We start from the raw sequence: 26,100 nt of genomic DNA on the forward strand, positions 1-26,100 counted from the left end.
AGTTATTCACAAGAACACAAATGGGTTTATGTAGGTACTGTGCCCGTGTGCAGCTTCTTTTTTTATTTTACTCTCCCATTTTGGGGTCTTTCACTGTTTCATGTACTGTAGTTGCAGCCTGATTGAAGTTGATTGAAATGTTATCCCGCTCTGATGGTACAATGTGTCGTATCCTCTATCACTGACATACTCTAACGAGCTATGTCACTTGATACTAAAATATTTTCTGCTCCTGCCATCAGGAAGATTAAAGGTGAGTTTGTTTTAGTTCGCTCGCTCTCCCTTTTTAAAAAAAAAAAAAAAAAAATTGAATGGCAGAAGTCCTTCTGACTGTAATGGTTTGCTGTGTCTACTTTCATGGATGTGATTAAGCAATGATGACACTTCATTCCCACCTACATCGGTACCCATATTGATTTTTTTTCCCACACTTTTTCTTTTGAGAGTCAGTCAGTGCATCTGTATTTTCTACTCTTTTGCTTTTTTCTTATTTCTTTATTTATTTGCCTTTTTTTTACGCTATGTTATTTTTTATTTCTTTTTTTTTTAATGGAGCAGTTTTTGCTAAGAAAATTTGTCCAAAAGCGCCCTCCACTTTTCATAACCGAATGGGAAATTCTGAAGCTTTTTGTTCACATGTGATACTTTTTAGCACTGAGAAATAATTGAAGAGAGACACCAGAAAATTGTTTTATTCACCTTTCTGACACTTCTCGAAGCTTTCATCATCACTTTCTAGCTTTCTAAAGCTCTCTTTGTGACCCGCTGTTTTAATCAGTATTCATTATTTATCATTTGTCAATCTTTAGTAATAATTCTCACCTAATGCTGTGAAATGGCGCATCATTTTGAGAGTGTCTAAAAGTTGGGTTATTTTGAGAAACACAGACACATCTCGTTATCATTTAGGTCATTTGGTTTAAAAGGAATTGTAATACCAATAATATGTTATTTAACTGCACATAAGGTGTTCTGCACTGAGGTCGGAAGTCATTACACTGACATGATTAATGGGTAATCTCATTTATATGAATCACGGTTTAAGCACACAATTCGTCACCTTCGGTTTTCTCTTCTTCACCCATCATTAAGGAGCATGTTCCCTTGAGTGATGGTACAGTGCAATCAGCACATTGTTGCAAGCTGCCTCAGTCAGCACATTGTTGGATGATGATGTTCTGGCCCCCACAGTGCTGTTGTGATGTTCAGGCTTCAGTAAATTCGTTCTGTCGCAGGGTGAACTTTGCTTTTCACCCCCGAAGAGAAGTGTCATATATTTACAGTAAATGGAATGACATGCACCACCTGTGCTAACATTTATGAATACATTAAAACTATATTATATTGTCATTTGCCAATTACATTGATTAAAAACCAGTTCTTATTACTGTGAGACAGAGTTAACAGATGTTTATTTTGAGCTTTATATTGAAAGTATTTCCTTAGAAACTGAAGTGGTAGCTTATTCGTGCACAATTACGCTCCAAAACTTTTCGTCTTCTTGTATAAAGTGGTCTGTATTTATTTCACAATTAATGAGACATTCCAGACAGCAATTCGCCAGTCCGCAGCTTCAAATGTCTCATTCAATGCGTCTCACTCAAAAATATCGAGCTAGATGAGTTTTATTGAACTTTTTAAGGCAAACATTAGTCTGTTGTCAAGGTAAAATTGATGTGAGATGAAACTACCTTAAAATGGCAAAGGGCATTCTTTTCTTCCATCCGTTGAGTTTCATCACCTCTCTGTTTTTACAGCATCCACTCTCCTTTTTCTCTGTCGTTATTTCCGGTTGCACGTGCAGTTTTTTTTTTTTAATCTCTGCTGTCACAAACTTAACCTTCCAAACAGTGCCGATCTCTCCCTTTGACTAAAGAAACAAGTTATCAGTTTGGGACAAGAAAGGAACCCTTTAACAGTGTGCAACAGGAGAAGGTGATAGATTCTGTGTACACTAAAGACGGTTTATTTATGCTCTTTCATGATAAAACACAGCGGGCAATAAATGCATTTTGTGGTCCTGCTGTCACTGTTTCTTCACTTCTGTCTCTGCCTGCTGATAAAAAGTGAACCAAGTGATTAACAGTGGGTCAGTCATCATTTTTCATCATTTTCTGGATTCATGGAAGTCTCTAATAGAGAGTTGCTTAAAAAAATGTTTTACCACTTCACTGGAAAATAAACATCACAAAAAATTCTTAGATGTAGAATTAGACACCGCCCATTCATCCATTTTTAATTCCATATCACAAAAAGTCACTTCTGTGGATCTCTCCAAAGCATCGCCTGCTATAATTTAGACTCGTATAAGCAGCATCAATGTGTTTATCCAACATGTGCTGTGATTTGTTGGCAGGAGGAAGTTTAATTTTGACAGTTTCTGTTATCTGGTGTTTCCCTCACAGCGTGAACTCTCAGCTCCACCTCATTTCTTCTGTGATCTCAATGCTATTTTGGTGAGGTTTACATAAATAATGAAAATCCTCAACTCCCTGAATAAAGCTGACTTATTTAGAGAAGCTTAAGACTTATAAATGTGTTTGATGCACAGCGAAGGTCTCAGGGTTTTGTTTATAATTTTGAGTCAGCACATTCGTTGCAGCACAGTTTGTACGGAAGATGGTGCCCTCTTGACATGATGACGTGTAGTCACAGCTGTAAGGATTTATAGCTCTGATAGTATATGACACATTTTCCCATTAGTGCAGTTCTGCACAGGGAGCGTACAGGGGACAGCAGCACTGCAAAGGCCCAGCTCTGTTATTCAACTGTGTTCATGTTAATGATCAACATCAGGATTTTGTTCACTTAATAAGTTCTAATCACGCAATGAATCCAAATGGCGAAAACTTAGAAAAAAAAAACAAAACTTTTTTAAGGAAACAATCCTCAGACCTCCTTCTGAACTTTTTTTTCCCCAAAAATGTATTCTGTCAATTTTTAATTTGTCGAACAAAACACTCTTTAATTTCTTCTCTTGGATGGATGAAGGCACAAATTTTATAGCCCGAATAAAGTTTTTATATGAACCCATGTTTAATCAAAAGAGTAACTTAATTTAGTTCCATTATCCGCCAATGGTAGTTGATTAGTTGATTATTATTGTCATTTGGAATCCTTTTCTTTTTCCCTGCTGCTTCAGTAGCGGGATAATTTATTAATTGTTAAATCTCTATTTTAGGTATTTAGGTAAGTCAGCACTTTCCGGCACCAACACAAAGAATAATAATCATTTGCCTTCAGCCTGGAGTGTTAAAGCTCATCTGTAACTTTCCTTTCATTTTCTGTCTTTAAATATGTTTTTCACTGCAAACTGCGTATAAGACACTTTTATGTTCCTTGACATTAACATTGGATCAGGAATTCTGTCATTCTGTTAGCACTCATCATCCTCGCACTCTATCTAATTAACCAAAACTTAAAATGTGTTAAATATGAGCCAAAATATGTTTGCCTCATGCTTTTTGCACTCAGTTGCTATTTATGTATCCGCTGGATACTGAAAGTTAAACCAAATGCCAGTTTGAAGCTAAAGGATTTTTCCCCATACAAAAAAACAAAAAAGCAACTAAAACAATGACAAGTTCAAAAGAATTCAAGGTGGTTTGTCAGTAACAGAATCACAACAAGCACCAAAGAGATAACTTTAGGGCGGAAATGATCTAAACAACCCAGAAGTCCCTTTAATTTCGATGTTAGCTGACTGAGCCCCACACACTCATGTTTACCAACCCTGCTGCCTAAGATCTTCATATCAAAGGTTACTAAAGACACCAGAGAGGAAAGACATGTCATGCTGGTGAGGCAGCTTTATCTGGACACTGCCCATTGCTGCGCAGGGACTAATTTTACTAATTTAAATGACTGCAGTAGTGGTGTGAGTGCATTAAGTACAAACTTATATATTGCACTAACACAAAGCGCAATATATATAAACATTTGTGTTTATAATGGAAATAATAATTGATTTTCATGTAAGTATTGCCTTATTTGTGGCTCTAAATTGTCCGTAGGTCTGAGAGTGAGTGGATGTTTGTCTCTGTCTGTCTTTCTGTGTTGGCCCTGTGATGGTATGGCGACCTGTCCAGGGTGACCCCGCCCTCGCCCAGGGTGAGCTGGGATTGACTCCAGCAGCCCCCCGCAACCCAGATATAACCCACAGATATAAGTGAAGGATGAGACTAACAGATATTTATAACCACAAACTGATGAACTGTGATAAACCTGTCACAGACATTCTTAAAATCTTAAGTGCTGCTGCACATTCCCACAATGCATTTAACATTGCAAGTGCACTTTATTCCTCTCAGTCTAACTAAAAAAAACATGGGGATTATGTCCCGGAGCATACAGTGATGTCTCCAGAGATTTAAAATGCAGAGCTGTTTGTTTATTTTACAAAGACGTGCACTGTTGTTTTGAGGTTACAGAATATAATTGAACTCAGACACACGGCGTAGTCACTCTCTCACTCTGAGGTCATATTCTTGGCTTTTCTAACTTTTTTTTTTTTAGTTTTGTTTTATTTTTTCATCTGCACTTTTGTGAACAGTGTGATTGCTGAAGTACTAAAAAGTCCCCATCTCTGTCTCAGCTTTGTAATATTTGATGCATTGCTAAAATATCTTTTATTTCCTAGGTGCACTTTGTGATGTTAACGTCGATGAGTGCATTTCAAATCCATGTCAAAATAGCGGGAGATGTGTTGATGCACTGAATCGATACCACTGCTTGTGCCCTGATGGCTTCATTGGGCTGCACTGTGAGACCAACACTAATGACTGCATGTCGGCTCCTTGTCTTCACGGGAGGTACCAATTCTTTTCCCTTGCCATTTCAAACAGACACTGCAAATTGTTAGGAAGTGGCCTGGAATCATTTTTAATTACACTCGCTGCCGGAGCAGTGAGCAGAGACGTACAGTATGTCACATGTGCTAACATGATGCACCTACAGCTTTTCTCAGTCTTCTGGAAATTAAAGTCATTAATTCTTTTGAGGGGGATGCACACATTCATTCAAAAGATTATGTCGCTCTCTCTCTCTCTGAGGATTCTGCATAAACTATACAGCCAAAGACGGAATCCTGTAGAGTTCATTTCAAACTGTTGTATAATTTTGATCAACAAGCGCTGATGCCATCTGTTGTGGCCTCCTCAGCTGCATGGATGGAATACGTTCATACTCCTGCCTGTGCGAATCGGGATGGACTGGCAGCAGATGTGAAACCAACATTGATGTAAGTCGAGCTTAATTAATAAAGCAGCTGGGCATTTAAAAGGATAGTCAAGAGAATTTTTGCTAACTATTGATTTTTCTCCAAGATAAGTCATTCGAACCACCAGGATCATATAAGCATTGCGCAAATACCTGATTAAAAGAAATTGCTTAGTCTAATTGATTTAAACCAGAGCTTATGCTGGACTCCAGAGATAAAACATCAGGTTGCTTTCAAAGTCTTTGTGAGCATTTAGGGGGATGAGATGGTTGAATTGATAATTTGCTATTTAACTACAAACAATTCATTCTTTTCCATAGTTCTATTTTTTTTCCTTTAAAAAAAATTTAAAATAAATATATATATTTCATTGAATGTTACTTATCTTTCAACTATTTAGAATTGGGCCTCACTCTAAATGATTAATGCCATTTCATTTGCAGGACTGCGCCTCCAGTCCCTGTTTGAATGGGGGCTCATGTGTGGATCTAACTGATAAGTATGCATGCTTCTGTCAAGATGGCTTCACGGGGAAAACCTGTGAGACTGATGTAGACGTCTGCCAACAAGCCGCCGTTAATGTCTCGTTGTGTTTCAATGGAGCCACCTGCCTGGATGGGGAAGGATCAAATTTCACATGCAGGTGAGTGTGTCCACTGCTCGGTGTCGCGTGCTGTTTGGAGGTAATGATAGTGAAACATTGTCCCCGGATGGAGTCATAGTAATAGCATAAGGACAAATGTGAAAAACCCCGGTGAGCACAGCCGGGGCTGATACCAGTGTAAATATACAGAAGTGCGTTTTTTACACACACGTTTTCACCCCGTCTGCAGGTATTCAACAGTCTCTCTCACACACACACACACAACAGTAATGAGCAAACCCACCTGGTGCAGTTGCCAGCCGCTCTGCAGCTCCCAGAGAGTAGTTCAGGTTAGGTGCACTTCAGCCATGCATGTTGGGGGTGCTGTCAGTGTTGAGGCTAATATTAACAGTTGTGTTGTGCTCTCTTTCAGATTTGGGTAAATTCCAATTTACTGAAGAAAGCTTGACGCTGCCAAATACATTCTTTAGTAGTAATCCAAAAACACCCAACTTTTCTACTGTTAACAGTGAAAACATACTTTTTTTTTTTTTTTATCCGAACAAACAGACAGGGTAATGTTAGCATTAAAATAACAGCCAATCTATCTTTCTAGTGGAATTCAATAATACTCTTCCTGCATGGGGATATAACAAATACACACGCACATATATATATATATATATATATATAAAGCAAGCCAGCTGGAAACAAACTCAAGGAAGTAATGTTGAAGTTGCTTTTAATTAGCTAACAAGCTTTTGTTGGGGGTTTTTCTATTCCTGTTTCTGTTGTTAAATAAATATATGAAGAGGTTTTATGGTACATTTGACACATTTATCATTGTCCGCTATTTATATCATGTGCTAGAAGTTGAAACTTGGTTGGTGTTAAAGAGCCGACAATTTAGTGAGACAAACACAACAAAATAAAACGAATATTTGAAAATCAGTATTTTATAATTCAATATTTAAATTCAGTGGCCCTGTTCCAGGGATTGTGTTTGTCTCTAATTAAAAATTTATCCTGTCTCAAAGGATTGTTGCTACACTACATATGTTTACTCCTATAGAGTGTCAGTGCTCAAGGTTGGTTGCAAGTGAATCATTGCTTTTTAATTGCTGACATATTCTCTCCTGAGTGAAAAAGTGTATTTGACTACAAGGTGTGAGCAGAAAGAAAGTGCAGATTTGACACAGCGCCTCTCTAGAATCCCTGTAGTTAATTACGCCGTCTAACCTTGGGCTGATGTGCTGCTGTATGTTCAGTGTCATGATTTAATGTAACCTAGACTACTCCAAATAGGTTGCTGCAGTTTCTGGTGTTTTGCAGAACAGAACTCCGCACTGCCTCAGCTAAGCATCTTTTTTCTGATGTCCTTTTCATTATAGGCTCATTTGTGTATAAATTACAATGAGGCAATACAGTATACTGTGCATTGCATGTGTACACTACGGAGAGTGGTACACACACACCCCTTCTCGTTATTAATGTCCTGCTGATCTGCAATAGGGTGATTGTGCATTGTGTGCACTTCCCACCACAAGAGAGGTTTTTTTGTTGTTGTTGTTGTTGTGTGCTGGATTAGATTTGAGCATAAGATAAAATGTCTTGCACTGCTAGTTATGTTGGTGCACTATAAACTGATTTTTGGCCTCATTTTGAGACTAATTTGGAGCCAAACTGTTTGAGCCAAAATTTTGCCACTCAGCTGTGCGGATGCATTTTGTAGACTTAGACCACAAGAAAATAGTAGTACTTTGCTGTTGTCCAGTGCTTGTCGGGCAAATGTTGGTTAAAAGAGTTGCTGGTGTGGTGCAGTGTGAAAATCTGCCAGTCATTTATATCCATAGCAGTGTGTCCTAGAATTACATTTTTTATTTCGAAGTTCCACGTATCTTTTCTTTTCCACTTGAGTGGAGAGGGTCCTACACAGGACTACTCTACAGACTAATGCGCTAAAATACAGAATCAGTCATGTAATAGTTTCTCAGCCAAATGACATCTACAACACACGGAGTAGAGAGTGTTGTTTTTATCTGCTCGTTGTAAGTGAAGTGGTGCACATTCAGTTCTGCACCTGTTCAGCAAATGGCCTCAAAAGCACTCCAGCCTCTCACTGCATTGGTGGTCAGCCAGTAGGTCATACATGAAGCCTTTGGTGATGTTGTTGCAGTGCAGAATTCAATCAGCTGCTTCTCATTGATCTTAGGTTGAAACAGAAGAGAATTTTAGTCTCATGAATGCACCAAGTGTTACTGTAGCAAATTTTTTTTTTTTTTTTTTTTGTTTAGGGGACGTTCTACCTTGCCTTACTATTTTTTATTTATTTATTTATTTTACTTTTTTACTTTTTTTCTTTTTTTTTTTTTAATCCTCTCAAATTTGCGGCGAGTTTGAAATTTGGTTATTGAATTGAAAGCATATGAAAGTCAGCAATGCCTCAGGTAGCTTTTGATGCTTGATGAGGGTTGTCCATCTGGAAAATGATTACTCCACAACAAAATATAGAGCCAACGGGGATGACATCTGTAAAATCGAATGGGACCTCTCTTTGCTCAAGGTGCAGCTTATCCTGTGCAGCAAATCGCCAGTTCCACAAGAGAAAACCACTGGCATGCCTAATCATTTCCCCCTTTGTTTACCTGTGGGTTTTGCGCATGGCTGAATTAATCCATTCTGTTTATCTTTCCCTCAAATAAGGTCTGCGATTTCAAGTTTGCAAACTTAAATTAAGTTTTAAACACTGACTTTTTTACTTATTGGGCTTTTGGTCTTAACGATGGTGGATCAGATTTTCGTCAAAGAAATTAATTAGCAGTAATGACATTACCACAATGAGAGCCATATTGATTCAAATTAAGACTAAGCAATCAGTACTTGGCTTGAGAGGACAACGTCACTGAATAAGAACTGTGTATTTCCCTGAACTTCATTCAGGTGGTATGAAAATATCTTGTTAATGCCAATGCTCCAAAGCACTGAACCGTGAATGTATTACTGTTGATTTGTGGCTTTATTATGAATGTTGTTGAGCTGGAGATTAATGTAATTAATGCCAGGAGTATTATACAGGCGTACCAATCAGCAGTTTAAACAAACTATACACCCGATACAGCTGGTGGATCATAAAGTTATTGTAATAAAAAAAAACAGTGTAGGTGTCACTTCATATTTAAGTCAATAAAGTTCAAGTTTAGTTGCTAGAACTTCAACATGAAGTCCCCGAAACAAATTGGTACACAAGGTTACAGTAAAACTTGACTGTCTTTATTACTGTCACTGTAAGATCATAATAACGTTGGATTGCTGGCTCCACTGCTGTCTCCTAAATATATAAAAAAAAAATCATATTATTATTTAGAATAAGAAGCACCAGCTGACTAAAATTTGTAGTTTTTTTTTTTTTTTTTTTTTTATAATCAATGGAAAACAAGCAGTTCTCAGATATCGCGTGTCAGAGCCACAAGAAGCAAACAACAGCACTCTGAGACAGCTGCACAGTTTTAAAGCATGATGTGTTTTCTTAGCTGTCCACCAGGTTTCATGGGGGATTTCTGTGAAGTGGATGTTAACGAATGTTGCTCAGCTCCTTGTCACAACGGTGCCATTTGCCGAGATCTTGTTAATGGCTATGTCTGCCACTGCAGGTCAGGTAAGTCGCTCAGACATCCGGTGAGTTTCTCGATTTACTTTGAAATGAGGTGTAACTAAAGTAGCTTTTTACATCCCTTACACATTCTGTGAGAGCAAAACTGGGTTTCTCAAGATCACTAAAATAAGGCCTAGATGGCAAGTGAAGTGAACAAAAGTGCTTCAGGCTCCTATGTCACCCAGATGCAGTGGAGTGCAGCTTATCATATGTAAACCATCTTAATACCTACAGAACGCCCAAATTGGATTGAAAGGGGCCTTACGCAGGGTCACTAAAGGTTGGCATAATGCCTACATAGCTCCGGAGCCTCGAAGCCATTCAAAAGTCATCCTGTTTTCTCCGGGGAGAAATTTGTAGTCATACAGTACTAAGAAAGGCTGATAAAAAGGCGGGTACCACCTCAGTTCATTAAAATGTATGTGGCATCTTACTCTTTAGTGAAAGCCTTTTCTTGTCTGTGTATGTGTGCGAACCCAAAAAGAAGCAAATCAATGTAGTAGAATCTGATTGATATTCACTTCAGAGGGTGGAAGTGGGAGAGCCTGGGCTCAGCACGGCACTCTGTGGGCTTTTGTTCCTGGCAGGTTGGACAGGCCTTCACTGTGAGGATGACATTAATGAGTGCCTTCCACAGCCCTGCAACCAGGGGATATGCATTCAGAATGATCCAGGCTATGGCTACACCTGTTTCTGTCGTCCTGGATTTGTGGTGAGACTCCCCACTTTAGTCCCCATCTTTCTTTCTTTTTTTTTTTTTTGTATTAACCTTTACCCTTTTGCCCCCCTAACTCTCTCTCTCATCACTCATTTCCTGTACTGTGTGATTCTCTTTTACTTTGTTGTTGTTTATAGTCAAATTATTGTTTGAATCTGATTCCTTTTTGTTACCAGGAGATAAATAACAGCACACCATGGGATATGTTTTTTGTATCATTGCCACTACTACTACTACTACTTTACATTTTTTTTTTTACAGTAAGAACACATCTAAAGGCTGTTTATTTTACATACACAGGGGAGGAACTGTGAGCAGAACTATGATGATTGCCTGTCGAATCCATGTCCCAAAGCATTTTCCTGTGTAGATGGCATCAACAAGGTCAGTTGCCCGCCTCCTGTTACGGCTGTTGTTCCCTTGGAGACTGTAGTCAGGAACCTCAGTAGTGGCTCAACACCTGGAGTGACAACGCCAAAACTCAGCCTGATACCGACGATGGAGAAAACCACAGGTACACACCGATCTATGCACGTGCTGGTATCTGTTCTGGTGGGAAATACCGGTGGTGTATCAGTAGTTTTCTTTTCTTGCTTTGCATTTTGATCTTGTCGAGACGGCAGCTAGAATGAACTTCTTTTCAGATGCATTTCATTCATTAAAGAAAAATAGGCATTGAATGAAATCCACTTCAAAAATAGTACCAGTAGTGCATACGTATAATGGGTTATGACTCCTAATAAAGCAGTGACCGAAGGGAACTCCCCCTCCGCCTCAGAGTTGCTGCATGAGGTGTGAAGAGATACAATTAACCTGCATGGAACACAGAGAAAAATGAATCACATATTCCTGAAGCAAAACTCTGATCTTTTTTCCCTACACGTAAAAGAGATAAACTATCCGTTCATTCATCAGTTCATCCATCTGTCTTCATCCGCTTATCTGGGGTCGGCCCGCGGGGTAGATTTACTATGCCAAACCCGGCTTCTTGCTTTTAAACCATTGTAAAATCAATTATCATCTAATAATATAATAATTCGCTTTCTAGACAGGTGTAAACACAGTTTAGTTCCATTCCTAATTGTTGAAGACATGTAATAAGTTTAACTTGAGCTGAAGTTGAAATCGTGGTTCGCTATTTAACCATGCATATGATTATACATATGTTTTAATATCAGCGTTCCTGTGGGTGAAAGAACTTGCATGGTACGTAATTATGAGTAACATTCCTGTGCATGTGTCACAGACTCACGGGAACCGCTTTGATGGACAATTATTCTGCTACCAACAATAATAGCTATAACCTTAATGACAGATCAGCTCTCCTACAGAAGGACATCATCTGATCATGTCATAGATCCCATTACTATGCTATTATTTCCAATAACATTAAATTATGTGTGAGAGGAAGTGACAGTAAATTATGTAAACTGATAAGCCATTAAACCAATCAATTTGTTTTGAAGGTGTTCCAGGGAAGCTATCCTTCCTACGTCCTTTCTGCAAAACAATTTTTGCTGCACAACATTTGCCAGTTTTGAATGAGGGCCGACTCCCTCTGAGCGGGTAGCAGCCCAAATGAGATTTTAGAGTCTTTGCAACATAGCAGGTGAGGCTGTATTAAGTTTGATTGATATTGTCACATTTTGTGCAGCTGGGGCAGAAAACAAAATGTATTTTCCACTAAAGTGCAGCAATAATTCCGAAAGTCCAATCATTATTCCTGGGCTTTATCCTCTAATGTTAAAATGACAGACACAGAACAAAACTGCTGCACATTATTGGCAGTGGGCTCAGTCATCTATGTGAGAGGTTGAATTCAGAGCATTGGGCAGATTGTTACTCCTTGACAGATGAGGTCTGTCTAGCTTTGAAACTGTTCACAGAGCTGTAAAACAGACCTATTGAACACAGACGAGCTTGAACCAATTCAGTGCGACACTGAAAATCACTGTGGGCAAAACATAATGGAGTCCTCCCCGCCACACCTGATCCAGCTCTCATCCGGCGCACACTGCATCAGTGTCGAGGGGGTTAAATTTACACACAGGATGGTGATAAGGAAAAACAAACCCATGCACCGCAACATCTCTTTGCTCTTCTTACACATAAGCGCATAATCAAAGTAAATAAGTTTTAAAGTAAGAGGACCCAGAAACATGAGTTTATCTAACTAGGTCACCATCGAAACACATGCAGTGCCCTTGGTGCTGCTTGAAATAGACTCAGACAGTGCTCCTTTAAACCTAAGATGGCTCCACAACCTTTGAAATGTACCGAGTCAATGGGAATTTAATCATTGGGGAGATGGTTAATGTGGCACACTGACAGCAGAGGATTACATTTCTCAATAGAAGGTGAGAATTTGGTCGCAGTCTTGACTACTTCATTTTGACTGTAAAGATGAATTCAGTTCAGTTGAGTAGAAAACTTCTATACCAAAGATGGAGATGATTGTCTTCTGGGTTTTCTTCCTCTTCTTCTTTTTTTTTTATTTTTTTTATTTTTAATATCCCATCTCTGCACATGCAATGCTGAGCTCCAGAATATTTTAGCTCTACAATATGAGAACTGATTGGAATCTAGAGAGCACACTTCTGGTGGAGGGAGGCTTACCGGTGCTAAGCCATGATTTGGTTGACTCTCCTTGGAGTGATCACCGCAGCACGGCTGAAGCTGTTATCTTCTGCAGCCATGTGTGGCAGAAATGAAATGATTTAAGTTCCTCTCAAATCTGTTTGATGATTATCAAACATTATGATTTATCCAGAGGGTCATTTCAAACATTATTTAGGGTCAGTCATCTTCTGAAACATGACGTCAACAAGCCTGCATTAGTTTTTGTTTTTGTTTTTTTTTTGTTTTGTTAATGGCCAGGAGGGGAGAGGTATGCAGTGTAATTTGTCGGTAAGTGAGTTGGTAGGACCTGATTAATGTAACAATTTTGATATATTCACTGACACAACTTTGCTATTGAGTCATAATGACATTTGCATGATGTGCACGGTTATGCATATTCATGAGGAAAAGGGTGGGCGTGATGGGAGGAAAAAAAAAAAAAAGAAGCAGCATCTAAATTTGTCATTTTCAGCTGCAGTTCATGGCCTGCGTACTCCTGTACGGTAACTGTCAGTGCAGTGTTACGCAGTCATTTCAGCAGTTATTTTTAAAGCCAGGTAACAAAGATATAATTAGACACTAGGTTTATAAAAACTGCCATATTATATTTAGGATCTAATTCCTCCGTGTATCCCAGCAGCATAAAAGAATACGATGAAAATCTTCTAACTGAATAGCTTGAATAGAAGACATTTTTCTCCAATTGTGGTAGGTACAGAATGACCTTTTGCCTTCCCCCGGGGCTCTGAAATTGCAAGAGTCCAAGAATGTTCCTCAGCAGTATTTTATCTCTATCCTGTGACACGTTCAATCAGTCAGTCTATTACCTTAGCCAATAAATCAGGGACGAAACAGGACTTACATCCTGACTTTTTTCTTTTCTTTTTTTTTTTTTTTTAAATAAATGGGACATTAAGTGTATATCAATTAAATCTCTCCATCCAAAGTCTCTCCTCACATAAATTGATCTAAAGTTCAATTTCTCCAAATATATATATATATATATATATATATATTTTTTTTTTTTTTTTTTTTTTTTTTCCGCTGGTGGAATATCGTGGGCTTTGACCTGTCTGACATCCCCATGCAGTCTGTCCAGCCGCGTTGCTCTTTCTCGCCACGTTACATTAAATATGACTGATATCAACTTTCTCACCTCTTTTATGGACGTGTATTAAGACTGGTCCTAATTATATCTGATCTGAAAGATTTATATCACGAAATATTCCCACTGAGACGAGTTCTGTTCCTATTGAAAAGCTTTTGAACAGCGTACAGTAACAAATTCCTTCATCAGCACTATTTTATCAGTGGAGAAAAAAAAAAAAAAAAAAGAAATACCGGTGCCGTGCAGAGCAGGACATTGAAATGTTTAAAGAAATAAAATAAGATACAATTTACATTATGTCCATTTACAATTCAGATTTAGCCCTGCTAGTTATTTGAGATTTGTGGATGAAAAATCTGGTGCGAGAATGCGGGGTTGTGGTAAAAACAGGAGACCTTTGAAGGAGAGACTATAGCTAACTGCTAATGAGGCATGATACTGCCTCCTGGCAGCAGCCTCAGACTGCATCAAAGACTACATCAGACTAAACAAGGCTTTAAAATTAATGAATAGCGTTTTCTCTAAGGGGTAATTTTCCATCATCAGCATTGGCAAACCCCATTGTCAGGAGTGAAGGAGAAGACAGCAAAGCATCGCTGCTGTGTGCATTTATCCTCATTAATTCACAGATCACAGTAAGGTCTGCTCCTGATAATTCTTACTTCTTCTTTTTTTTTTATGTCGTCAGGAATTTTCTTTAGGGTGTTAGTTGTATAGCTCTCCAAAGAAAATGGGGGTATTTAGGTTAGCTTGTTTGCCAAATGCCCCGAGGGACCCGGTGTCAGATCAAAGGGGGTCTGGCCTATTAGGACTTGACGTGTAACACATATTGATAAAGGTCTCACTCGCCGCTGCCCGATTAATCGTGGCAACAACTTTAAAGAGGGCTTTACTGATTCCTTCAGTGCAATAAGGTTTTTTGGGGGTTTTTCTTTTTTTCCGCGGTGAGAACAGACGGAGCATAAGACAGGTGCATCCAGGAATGCTTTTCATTTTAACAGCTTCTCCTGTTTGACTTTTCTCCAACAAATTGCACTACCATTTCAAATGAGAATTATATTGAGCATGAGCACTCCTAATGTTTGCCTTCAATTGCAGTCTGAGTCAGTCTTTTAAGTTTGTCTGCGTCACTAACCCCAATAAGCTGGCGGGCAGTGGAACTTTTACTGAAATACCCCATAATTACCCACTCATGGATGATATAAGCCAAGTTATTCCAATGTAAAATGAGGCATGTAATAAACTTGTGAGAATACGTTCGTTTTAGCCAAGACTCCTCTCTCGGCTAATAGAGTGCCATTTGCATGCTTGACAGCTTTTTGGCAAATAAGAGTATTTACAGTATGCCTGTACAGTGAGCAAAAAGAAAAAGCTGCGATGATCCGAAAGGCCTTAAAGCCTTTTGTTCTGCAATCGTAATTTAATTATCTCCTTTTCGGTTATATTTCCCCACAATAAAACTCCCTGCATTGTGCACTAGTCTCTTTAAGCTGTATTCCCCCTTGTGTTGCCAAGGCCATTGATGGATGCAGGCCAAATTTACATTTTATCCAGTAACATATACAAGTGTGTGCAACCGCGCACAACAACAAAAACCTGACTCAGGTGTCCTGAGTCAAAGTCTGAATGCTTAATAACCCCAAATCTCGCCGTGTGAACTGACCTCCCCAGTGGAAGGAAGGAAGTGAGAAGAGGAATTTCGTCTTTCAGAGATCAATGGAAAATCTCAGAAGAATTTACAGTAAAGATGCATAAACTGCAGTCTGCCTCACTCTTACTTGCCACATTCTGCCGTTTCATCTCTCTGTATTTTTATTTCCTAGATTCAAGCTACATTCAGTACTTTGGGAATTCATACCTTGAGTTTGAAGGTGCTGACCTCAGCGCACTCAACAATATTACTGTGAGATTCCAAACCCATGCGCCCCAGGGAACTATATTTTATGTGGACCAAGGACCTGCTAATAGGGATTTGTTTTTCATGAAGCTCTTCATCTTGGATGGGATCCTACAGGTAAAGCTCCGCTCCACTGAACTAGCTAGTATTTATGTTTGTTAGGTTTGTTGTACCTGTGTGAATAAAACAAAATCTGCTTGCCTGTGAAAGTCAGCTGCTGCCTGATTTTTAAACTCTTTGTTTCAGTACGCCTTTTGCTGTAACGAGGAGGAGGCGGTCACGCGGCTCAGAACATTAATTCGCGTTGATGATGGCGTCGCTCACATTGTCAATATCAGGTATGTTCCTCTTGGTATTCATGTAATCTCGTGAGTCTGAGTGTGAATGTTCGTAACTGTGTTGTGGTCAATACATCTCCAGCTTGTTTTGTAGAAAGCAAAAGTATTACTGCAACTTGTGTGTCCAAATTTTCATTTAGCACTTTTTAATTTGTCTTAACATAGACATCAAATCAGGTGCAGTGTGTTATGTGCACGCTTCAGGCGAGAATTACATTTTTTCACTGAGGGTGGGGGGGCAGACACATTCACAATGATAAGCTACTTAAGGTAGCTTTTGCAAATATACAAATTATATTCCAATACTGTTGGCACCTGAGGTGGTATTAACTTGATCCTTAGTTATCCGCTCATTTCAAGTGTAGTTGAATTCATTTTTATAGAAGGGCTATAACTAATACCGGGGGAGAATATGTAATTGGCAGAAATCACCAGTCTGAGAATTTAGATTTTATTACAAAGAGGGCAAATGGGCTTAAATTTTAAAGAACTAAAACAAACGTCAGAATGTGCCTATTAAAATGCATTAGTGATCACCGGCCATGTTTTATTGGCTGTTCTAAAGTCTTCATTTGCAGTTTTTCATTACGAAAAGATTAACAAGCAAGAGCCGAACACAAAATCAATGTTTAAATGATTTAAAGTGAGGCTGTGGCCCCTTTAGTTATATTGTTTCTAAGCCCGGTACAATCTTGCTGCCAGCCTTTTCCATTACATTCTGACATGAGGAGGACTGTGGTTTAGTTTCGGGATACGGAGTTTATTATGTATGAGCTGGAAGCTGAAATAAAGCAGCTAAGGTTCAGCTCATGTGAAATTAGTTTTTCTATTTAAGAATATAATATATTTAGTTTTTCACAAATTCACTTCTTTTTTGCCTTTAATTGTTGTAAAATACTGATTGAAATACTTGATTATGAACATAATGTGCCAAAGGTGGTCGGATTTTTTTCCTTTGTGAAACAGCTGAATAGGAAGGTTGCATGCTTGTGGGCAGAAAGCTGCAATACCCTAAATGTGCGAGCATGTCCATAAAGTCCAATCTGGTTTAAGGAGATACAAAGCTCTACCCCTGTTACTTTGTCCTGCAAGAAAAATATAACAGCAGTGCGAATCAATCATAATGTTCTGTACCAACCCCTTGGAGACATTGCAAGAAAGAGAGCTGTCATGACTAGAGCGTTAGTAGCATGAAAAAATGGTTTCTGGTGTCACAAAGCAAATTCTTTGTAATTGTCTGATGGCCGAGTCCGTCCATCTTTGTCTGATTTGACCCAGAGCTACAACACCATGGCCATCCTCAACGTAACTGCCTACCTCATTATAGACTTTTAATATATCTTCCCGTCAAAGACACTTTTCAATATGTTAAATAGAAACCCAGTGGGGCTGACTTCTCAAGGACAGTGAACACAGTGCCCTCTGGCTGCTGGCCAGGCCGCTCTGGCAGACTGCTTCTAAATTAACCGCTTCTCCACGCTGGCTCTGGAGGAAGGACTTAGGCAGCTCCGAGTTAGTGCCCCAAGTGTTTAGCCGGCATATGCAACAGCCTGCAAAGTACAGGCTTAACAAATCAGACTTGATTGCTTCATGGACCTCCTAACTTCCACTTAGGGAACAAGGGGTATCAGGAGACAGTGAAGAGGAGACTGTGCATCTGTGGCCTGAGTACCCTCAAGCTGCAGATGGTTAGTCAGGAATCTGCACTTAGCTAATTATCTGTTGTCCCCTGTTGTTTCAAAATGGAGAATTGGTTTTTTGAAATCTATGAATGGCTACTGGGCGAGTCCAAAATAGTTGTGTCGGTGCCGATAAGACACTTTGAGACAACAAAGTGGAGGTCAGCAGATGCAGCACAGAAAAGAATAGTGATTAATTAATGTACCATCAGTCTAATCAAAGCGGTTATTTACATTGACCTCTGCTTTTAAATCTTGACACCCAATAATTCACCCTGCTTCTCTGGCAACTAATAACAACATGGCCAGATGTTAATGTAGAACTACAAGCGTACATTGTTTTGAATGTCAGTGCACATCTTAAACTGAATGATTTAATATCCTCTGCGCAAGTAAGTTGTCAGTTTTCACTGTAGCACTTCATTTACAGTTGCATTACACTGTAGCCGTGATAATACTAGATTGAGGTCATTCTTTCAGCCATTGAAAACTGTTCTTTTGTTCAACCTGTCATATATGTCAGTGAAAAAAAGTTGTATTCTTATCAAGGCTACAGCATTTCCTCTCTTTGTAGCGTACTGGAACAAGTTCGCCATTTTAGTGAATTTGTCTAAAGGATAGGATCTGAAATGTGTCTGCTGATTAATAATTATCGGAAGAACACTTGGTAGAGCACACCTCTTAAAATCGAATGATGTAACATGCTGGAAACATTTAATTAAAACCACAAGGGTCCACATTCTTTCACAGGCAACACCTGACACCTTGTGAAGCAGAGCTATCTCTTTCTGGCCATGAGAAAGTCAAGAGCTCAGTGAGTAATTACTGGTTGGGGCGCACGATACAAAGAACAAACCATGTCTTCACAGGGGGCCTCCCACGACAATACTTACCGAGCCAGGTAAGAAAGTGCCTGCTGAAATCACACGGCTCTGAAGTACATAAAACATAGATGAATGTAACATAATGTACTGCTTAGGTTGCATCATGTTTAAGAACTGTTATCACATTTTTATCCCCCATAGAAAGCAAAACCTTTCCACAACTACACTGGATGCATCGAAATGATTGAACTGAATGACCTGAGGAGCTTTTCCACATCTAATGCCATAGCAGGAAGAAATGTAGACCAATGCAGGTAAAAAAAACAAACAAAACAAAACAAACAAAACACACACACACAAAAAAAGCATTCTTTGTGAGCTTTGCTTTTGGTTTCATTTTCACCTGGTAGTTGTTGCTCTTTTTAGATCAGACACAAGCACAAAAAATGAACACCTATTAAAAGTGCCCAAGAAATTCTGACGATTTTGATAGTTACATCCATCCATCCAGCAGCAGCAGCAGCATGCTTTGGTTAAATACGATGACTTAAAACATAAAGAACATAACATTTGCTTCCTTTTCTGCTTTGTATCTGTCCACTTACTGCACTTCCAGGGTAGGATTAGCTGCAGAGTACTGTAGTTCATGTTGTTATCCTTAAAAACAAATAACTCGTATGTTAGATTGAGTCTAATCTACCCAATATATCTGAATCATTTTTGCAGATATGCTTTGCTTGCAATTGAAGCACCCACAGCAAGCTCTTCAATTTCGGCCACACAATCAACCAAGGCTGACACAGTGAGCACAACAACAGTGGCAGCTCCCACACAAACACCGGGCCATCCTCGGTATGAGCCTCAAGTTTGCCACGATGGCATCTGCCGCAGTGGGGGAACATGTCATGAGCTGCAGCTGCCTGCCGGAGCTCTGCCGTCTTGTCACTGCCCACTTCACTTCACAGGAACTTTCTGTGAAAAAGGTAGGCCTGTGCATTTTTCTTTGTTTCTTTGTTTTACCTGAGAACACATCCCAGTTTTTGAAAACACGTGGACACAAAAGGACACGCACACACTACCCGTGAGAAGCGTCACAACCTACTGCACTGTGACCTCCACAACAGTATCATCAAGAGCCAGCCAACAAGTTTTGTTGGTTAATATATGCTGAGCCTCTTTGGCTAATAGGTTTTACCGTGAGGGAGAAAAGAGTCGGCTGCATTATGAATTTTGAGTGATGTGAATTATTCTGGATATGATTAATGAAATGAAAGATCCATATAAGCAGCTTGAACCATCGCCGTGTGTCCACGTTCACCTCCAACACTTGCTGAGAATGAGCATACGACCTTGCAGCACATGCTCAACATTCAGCTAAAGCCCTCATCACTGTCCGAACCAAAAATATTTATTTTGTACCGACCACACTGACTCTGGAGCTACAGCAGAACTAGACACGCATAGAAAGACAACATTCCTTTACAGGTTTCCTCTCAGAGCACACGTCTCCGTCGACCCTTCAGCCATTGGTCAAATGCTCCGAAGATGAAGGGAACAGGATCCTGCAGTTTGCCATTGTTGTCATTCTCTGTCAGTGACAATGGCAGTAGCGCATGACATGTTAATTAATTGCATGTGGGCTTGATAAAGCAGGCCGAGCTGCCCCCAACTGAAAAACGCTCCCGCCGCTGTGTTGTGATAGCCGCGTTCACTCCACAGTACGAGATTAATCCTCCAACGTGGATGCTCTGTCAAGCTGTGGACTTCTCCACATGCTGAAGTGGTATACATGAGCCATTTAAGTCGTTTTTTTTCCCACCCCAAAACAAAAACGAGAGCAAAAACACAAAGAGTGGATTGAATTCTGTTTCTGTGATTGTTATGTGAATAGAAGCTCCAGTATTACCTTTGCATTATTTATGCATTACTATCATACCCATTATTTTTTTCCTGCAGCTTATAGTTGATGCTGCTGGGGTTTATTGTAATGTTAGTCTTGCTCTTAGCTGGATTTGGGCTCGGTGAATGTTCCACGGAAGAGTGTTTTCCAAACACACAACTTAATTATCAACTTAAAAGTCTCTCTTTCTGTAGATGCGAAACAAATATGAGCAAACATGTAAGCCAAGATGCTTAAATATGGGGTTATGTCGCCAGATTTACAAAGCTTGTTCCGATCACAAACTGTAAATAACCAGTTTCTGGCCATCAAGTACAGAATTGAGACAATGTGCAAGATTTATTTATTTACAAACTGTGAAGATTGCGCAGCATTTTCAACCAACTCATCAAGCTAATGTTAGCGTATCCAATTAGCGGCCATTGACATGATCTGAAAAGTGAAAAGATTCATTCAAATCGGAAAAATCCTTGATTTCTTTATTGCTGTACAAAATGAATATATATATTTATCTTACTATGAAAAGATCTTGCAGGAATTTTTCTTTCTGTTTTGAAGGGGTCTTGTATCATCCAGGACAATGAATTATCCTGTAGGACTTTTTTCAATGGTGAGGCTTCCCCCTTTTTCTCTGCATGCTCCCTCAAGGAGCACACACTTATCTTCTACCGCAGCTCAGATTGTGCTACACTCGCAGTTCTTTCATTCACGGGTTTCAACTAACACATTGTGAATAACAGTGGCCACCAAATGTAATACGTGTTTTATGTTTTGGGCCTCGGGAATATTTCAGGGAAGGGGAAATTTTCATAAGCATTACAAAAGGTTTAGCGGTCGAAGCGGGATTAATTTGCACCTTCTCAACCCTTGAACAGGATTTCAGCTGTGAGTTTAACCTTGTATTTACAGAATATATGCAAATCAGACAGAATGTCGCTCAGAGCTAATGTTACCAATTGTTAACGTGGCTTCAGTAGGCGTTGTGCACCTGACACCTTCACTTGACACTAAAGCTGTGCATTAAAAACAATGCTAATTTCCTGGTGTGTAAGTAACCCACTGAAATGCTATTTGTCTCTCCAGGCACTGTAACAAAAAGTGCTGCTATTTATAAGGCTTCACTCTCATTTGTTTTTCCCATGGGAGGTTGCTCCGTCGAGGAAAGCGGCGCCCCCACCTCCCCTCCCCTCTGCTTACGTGACAGAGATGCTGCTTTGGTGAACCAATTATTACAGATGCTAGGGCGAACTTCTAAACAGTCAGCACATTTGTCTGTGATTTGTTCATCGATTTACTCATTCATATATTCACTCATTTGTTTATCATTGTGGTGTTCAGTCTCGTAGAAGGGTATTTTACTAAACGGGCCAGCAAGTATCACATGTGAATGCAGCGCAGATGAATCACGTTATGCTTAGTTGATGTTTTAACCTCAGCCTTTTCCCTACCTGCCCATTAAAGTAAGTTGCTGCTTATCCCTCAACTTGTCACACTAGGAAAGTAGTGGCAGTTGTTTTGCTGAGTTTGAGGAATTGCCCAGATGGAAAAGCAGTTCAGTCTCTCAGATTCAACAGAGTGCAATCTCATATGATCGCTCATCCAGTCACATGCTTTGCCGTGCTAGTTCAGATAGCCCACAGAAAGTCCACCGGCTGTTTACATGCTGAGTCTGTGATTTTGAATTGCCGCAGCAGCTCTGCTGGGTGACAACTTTGTCCTCACATCCCATTGAATTAAGTAACAGTCACAAGAGGAGAATAAGGCCAGTCACCCCTGTGCTTAGATAATTATAGAGATGTCTCCCCACTGAAAGACTAATGATGTGGACTTGTTTGTGTCCTAGATGAAGTGCTGACATGTCATACAGTGTGTGTCTCAGCTAATGCCTTGGTTGTGCACTTGTCTCATTTATATCACTCTCTAATCTGCTATTGATATTATTATTAATACATGTTCTGAGCCCGTAGTTGATCATTGGCCTTTTTATGATGATTTATATTGAGGACAATATTAAGGAGCAATTAAAGGCTTTACCATCTTCACAAGATTTGACATCCTTTTATCCGTAGATCCGTGGATTAATTTACAAAAGTCCCACATGCATGCTTGTATACACATATTGCAGTATTTTGGATTCCAGTACTATAAATGTGCATGTAATGTTTGTGTTTGTTCATTTAGCACTACCAGCAGACATGAACGTTGTTGCACACGATGAGGAGCAACAGATGTAACGTGCAGGGACCTTATTCATTTCCCCTGCCTCCCGGAGAGCCCTTTACACTCAGATTATAACAACGTGACAGCGTGTCAGCAGACTGTACTGCCATGTGAGCACACTGTATGTAAATGTAACATGCAGAAGTTAAACCACACTAAGTGCTTAATTTAAATACATTTCTACTTTACTGCAGTATTTCCATTTAATGCTCCTTAATGCTTTGTCTTCTTGTTTATACGAAAGGGTTATTTTGGAATATCATGAACTGCGATTATTTATTTCTGAGTACTCGGTCCGCCACTTACAATGTGCATGTGAGCAGTGGAGCCTATGTTCACTCATAAGAGCTAGAGTTAAGATTTTTTTATATTTGGGGTTTTCCATAACCTGTAAAGTTTCAAACTTCCCTCTTTGTAGATTTAAAAACAGGTATGATACTGTTGAGTGTATTAATGCAAAAGGTGTACACGCCTTTGTGAGGCAGTTTTAATCTCACATCAGATATGTCATCATAATGATATGGTCTTTTCGCTCATGATAGTTCATTTCTGATTCTTTCAGATTTGCTTCTCAGTTCTTCTTCTCATATTTGCTTTCTTATGTTCAACCTGTAAACAAAAATCTTGACATGTGTCAGCTGAGTGTTTGACTTTTATCTTTGTACCCTGGAGATGCACCTCCGGTAGGTTACATCCTAATCCAGGCCAGTACCGAGTGCTTCAGTGAGTCTTTGATATCAGGTAGCCAATCATAAGAAATGTTTTGGCAAGATGAAGTCAGTTCTTCTGAGCATGTAAGAGTTTTAAGTTGCAAGAAATTTTCTCTTCAGAGAAGACACAGTAGGTCACGGTCTCTGCCAATGACAATCTGTCAAGTATATAAGCAGTCAATGGAAGCTAAGTGATCACAAAAATCAGTTATGGAGTAAATTTCTACGAGGTAAGGAAGTAGGCATAAAAACCAAAAGCAGTGATGCAAAAAATTATTCAGACTTGGTCTGTATTGATCATGACCTCCTTCTATGGCTCATTACCCTACTGTCCTCACTTCTCATTTATTTCAAGCTGTGATGTCAGATATTGGCCACAAAGGGATAATAAAATGAAAGTTGAGAGCTCAGTTTTTTTTTTTTTTCTTTCACATCTTTTCAACAACTTTTACCAAACATTAAGATAAATAAGATGCACTCCTTTTTCTCACTCAACGTGCCATTTCCATTCAGCTGAACCTTTTTTCTTACATAGCTTTGCCGAATTCATTCCTCCGAAAACTTTTTCATATTTTTCTTTTACTCTCTCCTCTCTTTAATCTAAGAGCTAATTCTTTTTAAATTGACTATTTGTAAGTAGTTTTTTAAAATCTGGCTATCTAAATAGTCAGGATGAGCAGCTGTCTGCTTACCAGTTGAGAAATTCAGCATCAAATTATTTGTCTGTATTGGCCAAGAACTGTTTCCAGCATGCTTTTGCTTCACTTTCTGTCTTCTTCTGCAGTTATCATCCTAACAAGCTAGGCCTTGCCCGGCCTGTCCGGTCCTGTCTCATAACGCCACTTTGCAATAGTGAGTCTAATGTCAACATGAGACAATGAAAAAGTGGCACTGATCAGAGGTCGTCTTATGAACTCTTGTCTTTTAAACACAGTACTGGCTGAAGCTCCTGGCAAGTGATCATTATCCCCACCATCTCCATCACCTTTTCTTAGCAAGAAACTAACACAGAGAACTTTTAAAGAATAGTCCAGCTTAATGAAAACAGGACGTACTTGGTTTAATGTGCGTAATTGTCAAAAAATCGTCTAATGAAAAAATACATTTTTGGAAATGTATTGTCATAAAAGAGGAGCGGTGGGAATCTTTTCGTAGCCTGGAGAAATAAGTAATTCTTTTAAAAGTAAACAAAGAAAGTCGGTTAAGGGCGGTGTGCCTGTCTCTTCTTGTGTTTGACGTTAATGGGATGAGAGTTTGTCGGCTTCCTGCTTTGCAAGCACGTTGGCTAGGTGCTGCCAGCTCTTTTTGTGGGTATCTAATGTGTGTTTGCTATAATTGCTGGTGCCTTTAAAAATGAGCCAGCTCAATCTGCCTTACTCTGAAATTGCTCAGCAAACATTACAGAATTGATTCATCATTTTCAGCCCAAGGAAAGCGCTTGAACCACAACAAAAGAAAGAGACGTTTTATTTTCTCTTTGTAATTTTAAGTATTGGCTGTCATATCTCCTCCACATACAGGACAGTGTCGTGCTCCAGGCAGCTGGGGGTTGGCAATAGAGCATGTGTGGGACAGCGATAGATGAGGTGATTGTGACCATCTGACAAATGGTATGAGTCGACTGATCTTGAAACCTGTCTGCGTCAGGCTCTTATGCCAGCCCAAGCTACTAGGCAGTCAACCCCTGCAATTTAACTAGCTGATACTTTCACATGGGGGAAACAAACTTTTCTTTCCTTCCTCCTTTTCAGAACCCCGTCTTGATCCTTTTTGTGAAAGCCTGTTGACAAAGAATGACTAATTCTCCCAAATGACATTATCCCTGTTACTAGAAATAAACCCAAGAATGCTGCACTAGCTGTGGGCAAGTTGGATCCAACTGACTCACCGATCACTCAGTCCAACACTGTAGCAGCAGCCACCTTCCCCTCTTGATGTTGATTCACCATAGAGGACTACAATAGATGGGCTGGATGATGATGACCTCAAAAGCGTGCATTATTCTCCTTGAAGCAATGCACTTGGTAATAGTGTATTAAATAGAGGTTTCGCAAATATCTAAAATCATTGAAATAATTTTCCCATCGTCCATCTCTCACTAGAATAACCTTTATTGTGATTTCACATGATCAGAAAATTATGATCAATCAATTATGAACTAAGCAGGAATATCTGCATGTTTAACATGCAGAAACAGCTTCTTGATCACGCTCTAAATGTTCCCACTGGCAGAGTTACTTCCTAATGTATTCTTTCTTTATATCGATTTCCTTTTACCTTGTAGTTCGTCATATGTGTTGTCAACCGTTCACAGGGTCCATGTGAAAAGTTAGAGGAGTCATAAGAAGTTATTTTTTGTATCCCAGAAAAAAAAACTGTAGTTTATGAAACCCTACAGTACACATAGCATATATTATGGATTGTCCGCTGAGAATAAACTGCACTTTTCCTCGCAATGTTGACTCTGAAAGTAGAATCCCTTGAGTTGAAGCCTGGGTGGCCTTTTTTGAATCGACTGTCAAGCACCTAAACAGCAAGCTGTCTGCCAGGTGTACAGTGTCCTTTGAGTAAAAGCCAGCAGATCATTGCTGGCTTGTGGAGATGATGACCTGGGTGGGTACCTCCTCCACCGCT

At 39.5% G+C, this 26,100-nt stretch overlaps 1 protein-coding gene across 1 annotated transcript in view; it reads left to right on the forward strand.

Moving 5' to 3' along the window:
• Positions 1-26,100, forward strand: part of eys (eyes shut homolog) — a 133,916-nt gene that overhangs the window by 60,136 nt on the left and 47,680 nt on the right. Inside the window, exons 27-37 of the mRNA XM_029521794.1 lie at positions 4,640-4,811; positions 5,161-5,239; positions 5,662-5,861; positions 9,332-9,456; positions 10,041-10,165; positions 10,472-10,685; positions 15,722-15,912; positions 16,042-16,133; positions 18,563-18,713; positions 18,838-18,950; positions 19,363-19,619. Coding sequence (XP_029377654.1) covers positions 4,640-4,811; positions 5,161-5,239; positions 5,662-5,861; positions 9,332-9,456; positions 10,041-10,165; positions 10,472-10,685; positions 15,722-15,912; positions 16,042-16,133; positions 18,563-18,713; positions 18,838-18,950; positions 19,363-19,619 — 1,719 coding nt within the window. The remainder of the gene's footprint in view (positions 1-4,639; positions 4,812-5,160; positions 5,240-5,661; positions 5,862-9,331; positions 9,457-10,040; positions 10,166-10,471; positions 10,686-15,721; positions 15,913-16,041; positions 16,134-18,562; positions 18,714-18,837; positions 18,951-19,362; positions 19,620-26,100) is intronic.

Source organism: Echeneis naucrates, chromosome 15, assembly GCF_900963305.1.
Source record: "Echeneis naucrates chromosome 15, fEcheNa1.1, whole genome shotgun sequence".
NCBI lineage: Eukaryota > Metazoa > Chordata > Actinopteri > Carangiformes > Echeneidae > Echeneis > Echeneis naucrates.